Genomic DNA, 15808 nt, shown 5'->3' on the forward strand with positions numbered 1-15808 from the left:
TAATCATGTCATAGTTGTTTTTGAGAAGACTCATTTGGTTTCCACACAATAACTTGAGTATTAGTGAATGGATCTCTATGAAATTTTACTAGAAGGATCAATACACAAAAGGAAGATTAGAATTGATTTTTTGGTTATGGTACAACATTTTGGGGTTGGTTTTTTTTCAAAATTTTGGGTTTTTCTTCCAAAATTTAACTTAATTACATTGATTTTATTGGTCTAGTGTATATACATGTAGATGCAACAAATACTGATTTGGCAGGAGATGCACACAAAATAGGCTGTTGTTTTTTATTTGGGCGGGTTGTTGTCTCTTTGACACATTCCCCATTTCCATTCTCAATTTTATGTTTTAAATATTTTATCTGTAATTGGTGCATTTTTCCTATGATCATGATGATGTGTACTTCTTGATAATGTCGACGTGAGTATCATGATAAAGAAAATATATTTGGTAAGTATATATATATTCACAATTGATATGCGCCAGTGCGCTGCAAAAGGATCTTCTTTCCTTTTAATTACCAAAATTGCACATGTTTTTTTCTCTCACAGAAACACATGAGTTATTTGGTAAATAAAACACTTGTCATTGTTTGAAACTTTCAGTAATAAAAATTTAGTTTAGCCTGTTTGAATGTTTCACTTATTGTATGAAAATTTTAACAGAAAATGTACGAAACACTTGATAAAATTGCATTATCTGCAGAATTATTGATAACTTTCCTCACTATATATTCACAAGGACATATAACTAATTTACATATTGTCTATGCTATTCTGATCTGAGTTTTTATTCATACATACATGTATAATGGCATAACTGGTGCTGTTCCAAGTTGTCTTCTTTTTCTGTTTCTTGAGAAGTATTTGTTTAACCTGTTCAGTCACCATAAAGTGTTACAATTCTTATTTAGACGCAACACATAAATAGTGACCAAAAAGGTACCGCTTTCACATGAGAGAAGCTAGAAAAAAAATTAAATGTACACATTTTCAATATTTTTGTAGGACTAACTATCATATTAGATTAAGGAGTTAAAGACTTCTGCTGAATAGAAATGTTTGAGTTCACCTGATACCTGTTTTCAAATTAGTCCATATTGAAGTTTGAAGGGTTCAAAATTAAAATATGTTTGATTTCAACGGACATAAAAAATTTGGTGTTTTTTATATGCTAAATATACATCTGTGGTCGTATCTGGTTGTGCATGGGGAAGCATGCCTTTAGCAGTCTTCACGCCGAGTGGCAGCCCAGGCTGTTAAAATTGCTCCCAGGCCTGTAAAAATCAGACCTACAGGCCAACAGAATCTAACAAAAATTAAATCAAAAATTGAGCTGCAGGCCTGTAGATTTAGCAGTTCAGCGTGAAGACTGCTTTAGGTTTGTACTTTTTTTTTTTTGGTCATGAAAATAAATTTGTAGTTATGTTGTGAAGTTACTAACATGAGACTACCCAAATTGCACCTATATTGTCAGTTTTTTTTCACCAACTTTTTTTTATGTACCAGGCAAAAGTTTATTCTTTGCTTATTTTGTAGACTATCCTTGTTTACAACATAGTTACACCAATTTAATTTTGAGTCCACGTAGAGTCATAGAAAAATGGGTTTGAAATGACCTCCAAACAATCCATGATACTGTAATGAGGTCAGTACCCAAATTCCATACATCATTACATGTATGGTTAATTTCAAATCCTTAAAACTGGAATATAAACAGATGTTTTGTTTTATTTCTTCAAATATTTCAAACAATTTGACATTATTCCATGCTTCAACTATTATTTTTTGAAAAAAAGGATGCTGGTAACAAATTTAATTTTCTCATTTTAAAAAGATAATTATATAACTTTTATGCTTTTTTTTGCTGAATAGGTGCAATTTGGTAACTGCGTGCAATTTTGGTACTGTGATGTTATATACATGTAACCATAAGTGTGTATTGCTAAATAGGTTGAAATATGAACCTGATAGTAAGTAATACAGTGATAAAGTACTTGGTAGAGTGAAAATGTTATGATCAGGTTTAAACTGATGCATAAAATATATACAGGGGACTGCTGCAGCTTGAATTTTAAAGGATATAGCCCACATACTTCCAAGTAACATGTCCTGTATATATGTTCCAGACCGTATGAGTATTTGGACCGTACGCGTACGGTCTGGACCGTATGCGTACTTTTTCGAAATACTCATACGGTCGGACCGTACGCGTACGGTCTGACTAACATCAAGGAGTTGATCAATTGTACTAGATACAAATACATGTAACAGATCAACATAACTTAACTCTCAAATAAATAGAAAAAAAATTAATTGTAATTGAAATAAAAACTTTACATTTTAACTATTTAAAAAATTCACGCTAATTAAATCTGTAAATCTCTAGTATTTAGCATGTAGATCAGTAATACATAATACACTTATTGAATTATGACAATTATTCTCACTGAAATTGAATGCAAATAATGTGGGAGGACAATTGCTTTAGAATATTTAGCAACTTTTCAAAAAAATGCTAATCGAAAGGAACATGCATGAACTGAAAAAATGTAAATATGAAAAATATACTTTTGGTAGCGAGTGTCACCTTTGGCGAGAGTTTCAAAATAGGATTCAGATATACAATTAAACAAATATCTAATTAAATTGTTAGGTAGTTCATTTTATCCATCTTATGTAATAATAACAATTTGTAAAACTAAAAATAAAGATTGTGATAAATGTTTGTATAGATGTAACCCATATTATCCAATAACATGTATGGTCAGCTCATACTGGACCATACGCGTATACTCATACGGTCCGACCGTACACGTATACGTATACGGTCCGGACCGTACGCGTACGGTCCAAATACTCATATGGTCTGGAACATATATACCTATCAAAGTCATGGTATTCTCATGGGTTATCATAATCTTCACATAAAATCCAATTTTGGACAATATGGGAGCATACAATATATACAGTACTAAATGTACTACTCAGACTCAAGTCTCCTTTTATGATTAAACTTAGAGAGAGAGAAAACAAAACAGTTTCCTTCTCCTGGTAGATATCTGATATGTGACATAATCAATAAAAAGATTTGTTGAGAGTTTGTCAAAGGAAGTACAGAATTAAAAGACTGTGAATTATTTGAATATTTTTTTTTTGTTTTAAACTTTTGTTATTAAAGTTGTTATTTATTCTGTGGGCTACCATAAGCGGATTCAAGGGGGGGGGGGGGGGGGGGGGGGGGGGGGCTTTTTCGCGGGGAAAAAAATTGTTGATTATGTAGGGAATCACTGAAGCATGACTGGAGCGCCCTGTCAGCGTGCTCCCCTTATGAAAAGTTCTGGATTCGCCATTGGCTACATGAACTACCGTGATCACATTCAACAGTATAACCAACGTCATTATCACTGTTCCTTAATGTGTGAAATTATGTGGCAGATGAACATAAGTAGTCCTGGTCAATCAGTGCACCGGAGTTTACCCCGCATGCCACATGGTCATAAATTGACATAATTAAAAAAAATCCGAAATGTATTGCTTGCAGAGGTTTTTTCAGTGTTCCCATGGCTGGACGGAACTTTTACGCTAAATATGTTATCGTTAATTATGATTTTGTGACTTTCAAATGAAGTACCTGTGATTATGCAAGTAATTTGTTTTGACCTCACTGATAATGGAAAGTTGAAGCAGACGAAACATGGCGTCAGATGATGTTGTCCTATTTTCGGTAATTTCCGTGGTACAATAAATTTTAAATAAGCTACACAAGTTAACAAAATTTCTGAATTCTTGTTTTTGTAAACAAACAAAAATTCATGTCGTATTTAACATCGAAATTATTCCGATCTATCCCGTTTTTTCAAGCTCGCGTTGAAACGGTAAATTTGGCCGCCATTAAAAAACATAATCGTACGAGATTTAACGAGAGTGACGAAACTTTTCAGATGGGTCGTGTAGAGAGAGTTATCGTTCTTTATTCCAAAACGATGCTTCTACCATAAGTGCCAGCTAAAGCTGGCATATACCTAAACAGTCAAGGGTCTAACTTAAATAAGTTATTAGAGAAATAACATACATGTTGTTACTGTGGGCTAAATTATCAAAAAACTGTGATAACATATGTATGTTACATGTTTCAAAGGGAAAATATACAACCTTTATTTTGTTAAATTTTTCTCAAGTTCTATTGATATTATAATTTTCTTTATGTATACTAATCTTTGCAAAGATATACCAGCTCATAGTTTACCAATGAATTATGCATAGTACACCTAGATGTTATTACAGAAAATATATTCCTGCAATAACCAAAGGGTGTTATTACAGCATGTACAGCTTCTCTATATCTCTTAAGAGGCTTTGCTCTGACATGCATAACAATGTATTTCAATTCATTGTAAGAAATGATGATCAGAGCTTGTAATGAGGCACTGTGCAAGATTCCAAGTGTCTCATTTACTCTCATGTAGTAAGCTACATGCTTGTAATAACTAAGCCTTGTTATTACAGCTTTAGTTTGCCCTTAAAGGCCTTGTCTCATTAATTTACCATAGTTGATCAAAATTGTATTAATGGAATTAGAAAATTAGTTATCAAGGTAATATATTTAGCTACTGCGCAAAGTTTTAAGAATTCCCAAGTGCCCATTTAAGATAAAATATATTTAACCGATAACAAACATTACAGATTAAGGAAAAAAGAGTAGACAACCCATGAAAGTTTACATGCATGTTATGTTTCTCTGATAACTTATATATATACAATTATTTAAGTTAGACCCTTGACTGATAAATCGGGCATCAATCTGTTCATTTTTCATTTATCTTTTCATTTATGTAAGTTTTACCTACCTGCCAACCTTTATTTTTCCATATTTTAACAGTTTTCACAGAGACCCATCGATCTCTGCATTTTGACTATATAAATTATAATGTTTGAATAATCTCCCCTTAATTTTCATAAAAATTTACTTATGCAAGTAAAATTTTTTTACAATCCCACCAAAATTCTCAAGTTTTGAGATGTAAAATCATGCCTTTAATGATTTTTCCCAGGTTAGCTCATAATTTTTTGTTAGAGTTCAATGTTTCATATGAATAATTAATTCAACAAAGAAACTGATTGTGCAAAGATCTTTGCGCAAAGCCTTCAAAAATTGCTCCTTTGTGGCTTGTACATGTAAATGTCCAGTGTTCTGATGATAACAGACAAATGGGATTTTCATTGTTCATGCACATACACCTAAATGATTAGTAAAGACATCTGCAATGGTCAAACAAATTAAAATTCTATTAGAGCAAAGAAATCCTAAGAATTTAAGAAATGACGATAAGATGACTTTTTCACTTATATAAGTAAAAAAATCTGAATGTCTAAGGAACATATCTACAATGTACGTCAATTATTTTTTTACCTACATGTTTACAAGTAAATAAAATTCACTTGTATTAGTATCCTACAAATTTACTTATATAAGTCCATTGCTTTTTACTTCTTCAAGTAAATAAAAATTACTTGTACAAGTAATACCCCTGACTGACTAGTAAAGATGTTTCAAAGATCATGAATTAGCAGCTTTTTAGGTTTATATAGAATGAATTTTCCACCTTAAAGATTTATAAAGCCCTGTTTATCTTTTACGTTTCTCTATTAACAGCAAATTCATTCTAAAACTAAGTGGCTGATCTAGAAATTTTTATAGAAGGATGTCTATGACTGACCAGGGGGGGGGGGGGGGCTCCAGTCATGCTTCAGTGATTCCCTATATAATCAACCAATTTCTTTTTCCCTAGATCTGCCTATGTTACAATGTATTTATTGTTTTAACAAAAAAATGTAGGAATTTAACAAATTTTAGCAAATTAAATCATAAATTCATAAATACATGTACAAAAATGTAGGTTCAAACAGGTTTTCTAATTAAGATTGTTATGACTGTAATAGGTCAGACTTTGTTTTCCCTTCTGTTGGTCCCTGTCTCCTAATAAATATATTAGTAAATCTTAAGGAAAAGGTTTTAGGTTGCTTTTTTGTTTTATTTGCCTAAATTCCAAAACATATGGAAAATCCCTTACAATGAAAGGCTGAAATACAATGTATATTCATTCTTTCTTTTAGTTTTGACTAATTATGGAAGGAGAAGACCAGAAAAAGGTCCACCGTAAACGACAAGCTGGACCTAAAGCTGAAAAGAAAAAGTCCAAGAAAGATCATCAACAAGACTTGACCCCTCAGCAGAGGAATCCAAGAGCTTTTTCTATACAGCATGCTAGAAAAACTGCTAAAATTGTTCAGAGGTAAATCAACCAATTATTATAGACTCCATATTTCTGAATGTGAAGAGAGGGGTGACGGTATTTTGAATCATCTGACATTTTTCAAGTTTCCATATAAAATTATTAATAATATTTCTTATAGTAAAACAGTGGACTTGCTTTAAACAGCTGCTCAACAAAAATGAATGTTAAATCTTGATAAAAGTCTACAAATAGATCATTTTTTCAATAATCTCTTATTTTCTGATTGTTAGATAGTAAACCTTTGACACATGAATGTACATATGTATCAATTTTTGTCATTTATAGGAGTCAAGATTTAAAGACAAAGAAACATCATATACCATTAGTAGACAGAACCCCTGTAGAACCTCCTCCCGTGGTGGTGGCCATTGTAGGACCACCCAAAGTAGGGAAGACAACTCTGTTCCAATGTATAGTGAAGAATTACGCCAAACAAAGATTAGCTAATGTACAGGGACCAGTCACAGTTGTAGCTGGTAGGTTAATGGTTTGGTTAGGATCCTGTTGTTTTGTTTATCATATGTAATTTCCTTTTGAGAGTTTTCTCTACACTTAATAAAAATATTCCTACATGTGGTCAATTCATGCTATGCACGAAGGTTTTAAAATTTATTTTGTCACAATTTTTAGTCACACTAACCTGTTCTTATCAAAATTATCCTTTTAAAATGTGTCAAAAAATATCCTAAATATGCATCTTAAACTGTTTTTTTTTTTTCGTTCAAAGATTGCTATATGCTTAAATTTGGGAGAGATTATTGCATTGAATACATGTTTTTTGAAAACATGTTTAAGAAACAGTATAATTATGTGTGCTTTTTTATATGTTTAGTGAACAACTTGTTATTACATTTCTTTACAGGTAAAAATAGAAGATTAACCATTGTTGAATGTAATAATGATATCAATGCCATGATTGATGTGGCTAAGGTTGCTGATCTGGTAAGTCTTACTTGATAGATAAAAAAGGAATAACATTTTTAAATTCCATGCTTTTTAAGCCATCTTTTCAAAGGTTTTCACTAAGGATTTTTGAAGACAAGACCCTGGACATGGTGAGTCCAGCAATAAGTAGAGCAACGAAATGATCTTTAATTCAGATTACTTTTAAACTTTTGCTGTAAAATGATGATACATTTATAAGTGTTCCTTTCATACAAAATATTTCAATCTTGATGCATCTTTGGACTCACCATTTAGACAAATTTTCATGATTCCTGGACTCAGGAACTTTCCTTAGTGAGAACCCTGTTTTCTAGATTGACCTTCATCAGAAAACCCCTAAGAGCAAAATATTTGAAACCCAAGAACCAGTTGAAGACCTATACGACCAAAAGTACATAAAAATAGAAGCAAAGTCCATCTAACATGTCTAAGATCAACTTTAGTTTAATAATATTTCTAAATATATGAATGGACAATTTAAGAAAGGTTTGTTATTTAGTCCTGAAAAGTCATGTGTATGCTAATGCTATCACTTGGAGTTGTTTATCCATATGCATTTCACATATTCATACTCACTTGAACCAAACATGTAAGAATATTGCATTGATGTCTTTGATTAAAATACTTTATTTTGTTTTTACTGCATGAAAGACATGTAATTCTTGAAACTGGCTCAATAATGTTTGTCTATTTGGAGGTATTTTCATGACAAGCGGTACTTTTATATCTGGGATTTTTGAGTTTGGGATAATTTCGCAATTTTCTAAGAATGTAAGACACACATGAAAATAACAGAATAAATGTTATTTGATAGAATGAATTTAAGGTGCTATTACCGATAGATGTATCTGAATATTAACAGAAAGGATTTAATTTTAGGTGTAACTAGTAAATGTATTTAATTTTAGGTATTGTTACTAGTAGATGCTAGTTTTGGATTTGAGATGGAGACTTTTGAGTTTTTGAACATTTGTCAGGTCCATGGATTCCCTCGTATTATGGGTGTCCTCACGCATCTAGACTCATTTAAAGACAATAAGAAAATGAGGAAGACAAAAAAGAGACTGAAACACAGGTTCTGGACAGAAGTTTACCAGGTGAGATATTGGTAAAATGTTCATATTTTTTATCTTAAATCTTGACAGATTCATGTATAATTTGTTTTTGATATGACAACCCATATATCATCAACCAGTATACTCATAGTATATCTACTTTGAGCCCAATATACAAATTGACTGGTCTGTGTTACGCCCACTTTTTTTTTTAAGGATACTCAATTTGAGATATTAAAACCAGCCTTGTATGTAGGCAAAGCTTCAAATACAATATGGTTATCTCTATTCCAATGCAAAAATAAACAAATCAGCCCATTTCAGTTATTTCAGTACAAAACAAAAATTCCATAAAAAGATGTGTTTTTTGCCACCTTAACATAGTGATGTCATATGTAAGCTTCTAGCATCAAATGTATACATTTTTCAAGCTTCTTTATTTTGTTTAATATGAATTGAATGGTAACTTGACCTTCATTACATCTATAATTTTCTTTGTTTACAGGGTGCAAAGTTATTTTATCTGTCAGGAATGGTGAATGGTGAATACCAGAAAACAGAGGTCCATAATCTATGTCGGTTTATCTCTGTGATGAAATTCAGACCTCTTCAATGGAGAATTACTCATCCTTATGTCATAGCTGATAGGTATAGTGCAAGAATTAGACTTTTACCCCATATAAATACATCCTTCATATCCGTTATGGTTAAGACGTTAGAAGCAAATTTCCTATTTCTGCTTTGTTTTAAAAATCAGTTGAAGAATGAGAACACTATTTTGATAAAAGTTTTGTTATATAGATATGTATCTAGATTTCTTGTATCTCTTTGGAAAAACTGTTATAATTTTTTACTTGGGTCTTTCTAGGTAAGCATAGAGCTCAGGTTAATTACAAATTTCAATAAAATATCAAAAGATTATGATCAGTTTGTTTTATGTCCTGTCATGTATATTTTCAGAATGGAGGATATATCTGATCCAGAATTGTTACGACAGAAGCCTAAATCTGATCGTAAAGTGTCACTGTATGGCTATGTCAGGGGTACACACATGAAGAACCATATAACAGTTCATATTCCAGGTAATTTTATAGATTTGATATGCTGTTATCATGTTTATTGCACAGACATTATTTATGTTTTGTCAAAGTTATAAGAAAACATCTTACTGATATTTTTCTTTCTCTAAATAGTCTGATCAGACCAACAGATCTGAGATCCATGTAATTTATTAAGCTATTACACAGAAAATATATCAGATAAAGAAAATATGTGACAGGCCATGTATATAATCTGTTTAATAAAATATAGAATGGAAACAGGGGATGTGTCAAAGAGACAACAAGCCGACCAAACAGCAAAAAACAGCCCAATGCCACCAATAGTTCTTTAATACAGCAAGGAAATCCTCAACTCAGTAGTCTCTGTGGGCTTCAGCTGGTCCCTGAACACAAATGTGTACTAGTTTGGCAAAAATGGATGGCACACTAAACTAAGAAGCAATCTCATGTTAAACTAAAGAATAACCATTAATATTATCAACAGTTTTATTATTGCTGTTTTTATGCCCCACCTACGATAGTAGAGGGGCATTATGTTTTCTGGTCTGTGCGTCCGTTCGTTCGTTCGTTCGTCCGTCTGTTCGTTCGTTCGTTCGTTCGTTCGTCTGTTCGTTCGTCCGTCTGTCCCGCTTCAGGTTAAAGTTTTTGGTCAAGGTAGTTTTTGATGAAGTTGAAGTCCAATCAACTTGAAACTTAGTACACATGTTCCTTATGATATGATCTTTCTAATTTTAAAGCCAAATTAAACTTTTGACCCCAATTTCACGGTCCACTGAACATAGAAAATGAAAGTGCATGTTTCAGGTTAAAGTTTTTGGTCAAGGTAGTTTTTGATGAAGTTGAAGTCCAATCAACTTGAAACTTAGTATACATGTGCCCTATGATATGATCTTTCTAATTTAAATGCCAAATTAGAGTTTTGACCCCAATTTTACGGTTCACTGAACATAGAAAATGATAGTGCAAATTTCAGGTTAAAGTTTTTGGCTTCAGGTTAAAGTTTTTGGTCAAGGTAGTTTTTGATGAAGTTGAAGTCCAATCAACTTGAAACTTAGTATACATGTGCCCTATGATATGATCTTTCTAATTTAAATGCCAAATTAGAGTTTTGACCCCAATTTTACGGTTCACTGAACATAGAAAATGATAGTGCAAATTTCAGGTTAAAGTTTTTGGCTTCAGGTTAAAGTTTTTGGTCAAGGTAGTTTTTGATGAAGTTGAAGTCCAATCAACTTGAAACTTAGTATACATGTGCCCTATGATATGATCTTTCTAATTTAAATGCCAAATTAGAGTTTTGACCCCAATTTTACGGTTCACTGAACATAGAAAATGATAGTGCAAATTTCAGGTTAAAGTTTTTGGTCAAGGTAGTTTTTGATAAAGTAGAAGTCCAATCAACTTGAAACTTAGTATGCATGTTCCCTTTGATAAGATCATTCTAATTTTAATGCCAAATTAGAGAATTTATTCCAATTTCACAGTCCTTTAAACATAGAAAATGATAGTGTGAGTGGGGCATCCGTGTACTGTGGACACATTCTTGTTCATCTGTATTTTATATAAATTTGTTGTAATGATTTATTTATTACAGGTTGTGGTGATTATTCTATCAGTGATATGCACTTCTTACCTGACCCCTGTCCCAGTCCTGACAGGGAGAAGAGACGGTCCCTCAGTGCCAAGGAGAGGATGATATATGCCCCCATGTCAGGAGTTGGTGGTATTGTCTATGACAAGGATGCTGTATATATAGATCTTGGTGGCAGTCATTCACATACACAAGCTGATGAGGTATAGAGGAAATTTCATAGATTTTTGTTGTAGTACAACATTGATCTTTCTAAACATAAATATGTATACAATGTGCTTAACGTAGAAATGTTGGTGAAGTATACATTGAAATAACACCCATTATTTTTCAACAAAATTCAAATTGTATGCAAGAACCTTGTTTAAGCTGATGATGGAGTAAATTCAAGTTTACAAAAAAGGTTTGTCCCTCATACTCCATTTTGGGCTATGAAATTTTTAAAAGCAATGTAAAATATTTTGTTGAGAACCAAAACAGGTTTATATGGACAGAAGGAGATCTAAGGTAAATATCATCTTAACAAAAAAGGTTTCTTAGACTGAATAAAATATTCAGGAATTATTATCCAACCGGATCTAAAAAAATCAACAGAGTTGGAAAATATAGGAAAAATATAGTATCTTGCTGAAATCTTACTCAAATTTTACCTGAAAAATAATTTTATCTATTGTTAGTTACTTTTTCGGAAGAAATTCAAAGAACTAAACAAAAATTAAAATCATATTTTTAAAAGTGTTTCATGTATTTTAGAATTCAGCTCCAGCAAACGAATTTGTAGCATCTTTGATGAATGTTGAGGACCCATTGGATAAGAAGATGACTTCAAGTCATGTGACTATGTTTTCTGGTACTGCACCAATCACAGATGGTGATATGGAAGGGTAGGTACAAGGATATAAGGTTTGCTGACTAGTTATCTTTATATTGTATGTGTAATTTTACTGAATATAGCATGTGGTGCAGTGATGATCATGTGATATTGATGGATTAAATTATCAGTGAAATTATTACTATTTGGTTAGTAATGGTAATTTTGTTTCAAACAGGATCCACATTGTACCATTATCAATGACCACTCACAAGATGTGAAAAAGAAAAAAGAAAGTCTATAAGTGAAATTTGCTACATATTTAATATCACAAATAATAAGCACATGGTAAGCATATAATTAACAGTAAAGCACTAAGGTTTAAACAGAACAATCAGTCAGCACTTAAAGTCAAAGGTCAACACTTTGCTGTGTTTCACTAAATATCTTCTCCATGAGTCTTTGTCCAGTTTTATGGTGACTGTGTCTCTTGGCAGCTGGAATAACCTTTGAGATGGTCCCTGATTTAACAGAATGGTTGACAAAGTCCCAGCATGCTCTTTCAAGGTCATCCAGACCAAACTGTGATGCACCACATAAAAGTCCAGCTACACATGAACTGTTGATGTCCACAGAACCACTGTGTATGAACTGTATGATCTTTCTGAAGTCCTCTGGTTCATACTTCTTCACAACAATGGTCACTTTGTCTGATTGAATGGAAGTTTTCTTTTTCTTGTCTTTTTTGTCAGCTTTTCTCTGAAATTCAGCTTCCTTCTGTTTCTTTAAGATAAGATTGTACAGCACTCTGCTTCTTGTTCCCAAAATGGCCTTGACACCATGAACTTTGACCTTGTCTGAACCCACTTCAAATGTGACATCACAAAGTTCTGGTATGGATGAAATGACCTTCAGTTGTTCTGTCAGAGCTTGTGTATTTCTGTAGCTCATCTTTTCTTTGATTTTAACTGGGTCCCTGTTGTAGCTGATAGGTATCAGTCTGGTACTCTGTGGTTTCTGAGTTGATGTGGATGACTCTGAGTCTGATGGTGTGGATTCATATCCAGAGGAATAGTCATCCTGTTCCACTTGTTCAAAGTCCACTAAAGCCAGAGTGGATTCACATCTATCCATTTTGTAATTGTTGTATATTTGTGTGTATAAACAGAGATATAATTTGAATTGATTTTTACTTTCATATTTCTGTATTTATATACATGAAATATTATGAAATGAATTGCTCCTTTTTGACAAATAGCATTAAATGGCATAAAAATATAGACATGGAGACATTTCTGCCAATTACAGTTCCACTGAGTTGTTGGATTGTCTTTGGCTTGGGGTCATCAAGGTATTCAATTCATTCAGTTGATTGGTTGATAAGTTAGTAAAACTAGTTTGATTAATCCCTGTGTATAATTATTGTTGAGGGAAAATGAGCAAATATGATTAATGTATTGCAATTAAATAAATAATGGTTATAAAATCTGACATTTAAAATTATCTTTTTAAAAAACAATAAAGACATCAATCATTTTTTCTTCAATATATGATTTACAAATTTTGAATTCAAGTATTTCATTTGAAATTATGAAATAATGGCATATAGAATGTGAAATATTCTATTTTCATATAACTGATTGTGTATGCCATCATGCATATGTATATTTAATTAAGGTAGACTCTTAAAAACTACACTTACTAAAGTAAGTGTATAGAAAAAAGAAATTTATTTTATCTTAAATTAATTAATTTATGTCTGCAACTTTAAAGAAAAAAAGGGGAAGACTAGAATTAGATAAATTTAGTTTAAGGTCAAATGGCCAGGTAGATCTACAAAAATATATTTAAAAACATTCAATTGTTTCCCAATTATACAAATTTGAACAAACAACATGGCAATACAATCCATAGAAAGTATAGAAAAGTACGATATCAGATTTTGTATACCCGGATGTACTAGCAGGCAGTCATGCTTTTTTTGCTCCTGCAAAAACTCAAATTATCAGGATCTAGGCTAGCATGTAAACTTATCAAATGGACTGAAGTCACAGATTCCAAGGATTTTATTTGAACGGTAAAATTTATATCTCTACAACTTTACAGATTTCTCAACATTAATGAAGAATATTTTTATCACTACAAGAGCATTGCTTACGTTGCTAACGTCGTCGGGTTGTTAGTGGCGATTGATTGTTCTCCATTGTTCTTTCAGCATTCAATTGCAAAAACAATATTTTTATTATATGTATTTTGAATCATAATGTCGGACTACAAAGAATTCGATACCAAAACTATATCTATATTGAACTCTGTACTTGCTGTCGTTGCAGACCTCCAGACACAATGCGGAAAGCTTGAGCGCGAAGTTACAAGGATATCGCAACTTGAGCGGAAATTAGATCTAATTGTAACACGAATAGAAAACATAGAACAGAAGTGCGAAATTGTGTTTAACCGAAATAAAATGATCGAAGAAAAGGGAGAACAAATGGGTACGGTTGTGCATAAAATTATAGATCGCTGCAAAGAAAATATGTCTAAAATATCATTGTTAGAGGAAGCAGAAAATGTTAAAGAAAACACATTCGATATGAAATGCGTCAATGAGCGATTGATAAATATTGAAAGCAATGTCGATGAGTTACAATGGAGATCAATGACTAACAATATCGTAATATCCGGAATAAAACAGGAGCCAAATGAGGATACAGAAAACATTGTAAGAGATTTTATCCGCAAAAATCTAGGAATAGGGGAAAATGTCAATTTCGTTTCTGTACATCGTTTTGGAAAACAAAGACAAATTATTCAAAGAATAATGACTAAATTTGTATCTTTGAAAGATAAACAATTAGTTATGAGGAACTGTCACAAATTAAAGGGGACACATATTTCTGTCAGAGAACAGTTTCCGGTAAAAATCGAAAAGAAGAGGAAAAAACTATATCCTATATTAAAGCAGGCAAAGAAAGACCGAAAGAAAGCTATATTGATAAGAGATAAGCTGTTCATAGAAGGGGAATTATACGAACCAAGCGATGACAGTGAACCAATACACACGGATAACAAAGAAACGAAGAACAGAAACACTCAAAATATCGATGCAGATAAAAGTCCATTCATTAATTCAACACAACCTAATGATTTCTACCCATGGAATCGTCCGATACTACAACAACGGAAAAATCAGAAGCGGAACAGAATTGATTCTGACGAACCTTATTCGTAAAGCCTGGCCAATATTAAATCAATCCGAAGTGCATGAACTCTATTAATAATCTATCTTAAAAATTTAACTCTACGCTAGTACTATCCTGAACTTACTTCACAAAAACTGAAAGCCTCTTTTTCGATTAAAGGGTTGCGTTATTTTTTATTTGTAACATTTATTGACCAACGTATTATTTTGTATACTACATTTTGTTGCTCTTGTTGCACACAATGTGCCTGAGTGTATAATAAACTTGTCTATATATATATATATAGTAACATTTTCAAGTCCAGTCTTAAAGCTTCCTCCAAAAAAGTTCTTATGAAAGAAATGCTTTACTGAATCATAATTAAACCATTCTATTCCAACTAACTATTTTTGAAATTATTATGATATTTTTTACATTGTTATTTCGGGGTCTTTTATAGGTGACTATGTGGTATGGGCTTTGCTCATTGTTAAAGGCCGTACTGTGACCTATAGTTGTTAATTTCTGTGTCATTTTGGTTTCTTGTGGAGAGTTGTCTCATTGGCAATTATACCACATCTTCTTTTTTATATTCAATTTTCATGTAGAAAACTACCTGCATTTTTTATAGATGTATTATCAGGTGTAAGGTCATAATAGCAACATATGCTACATTACACTGAGATGTTGAGGGACAAATTTTACCACATCAATATAAATATAAGAAGATGTGGTATAATTGCGAATGAGACAAATATAGTATTCACCAAAGTTCAGATAAAGTCGATTTAAGTAATTATGGGCAACCATAAGGCCTTCAGCAATGAGAAAAATACCTAATGTAAAGTTGTCTATAAA

General features: G+C 32.2%; 1 protein-coding gene across 1 annotated transcript in view; it reads left to right on the plus strand.

The window, feature by feature from the left end:
* The first annotated feature begins 6123 nt into the window (after positions 1 to 6123).
* The window catches only part of LOC143046201 (ribosome biogenesis protein BMS1 homolog), a 31337-nt gene continuing 21652 nt past the window's right edge, over positions 6124 to 15808 (plus strand). Inside the window, exons 1-8 of the mRNA XM_076219239.1 lie at positions 6124 to 6302; positions 6591 to 6781; positions 7168 to 7247; positions 8159 to 8347; positions 8811 to 8953; positions 9266 to 9387; positions 10961 to 11160; positions 11711 to 11841. Coding sequence (XP_076075354.1) covers positions 6136 to 6302; positions 6591 to 6781; positions 7168 to 7247; positions 8159 to 8347; positions 8811 to 8953; positions 9266 to 9387; positions 10961 to 11160; positions 11711 to 11841 — 1223 coding nt within the window. The 5' untranslated portion in view covers positions 6124 to 6135. The remainder of the gene's footprint in view (positions 6303 to 6590; positions 6782 to 7167; positions 7248 to 8158; positions 8348 to 8810; positions 8954 to 9265; positions 9388 to 10960; positions 11161 to 11710; positions 11842 to 15808) is intronic.

The sequence above is a fragment of the Mytilus galloprovincialis genome, chromosome 9 (genome assembly GCF_965363235.1).
Source record: "Mytilus galloprovincialis chromosome 9, xbMytGall1.hap1.1, whole genome shotgun sequence".
Classification (NCBI taxonomy): Eukaryota; Metazoa; Mollusca; class Bivalvia; order Mytilida; family Mytilidae; genus Mytilus; species Mytilus galloprovincialis.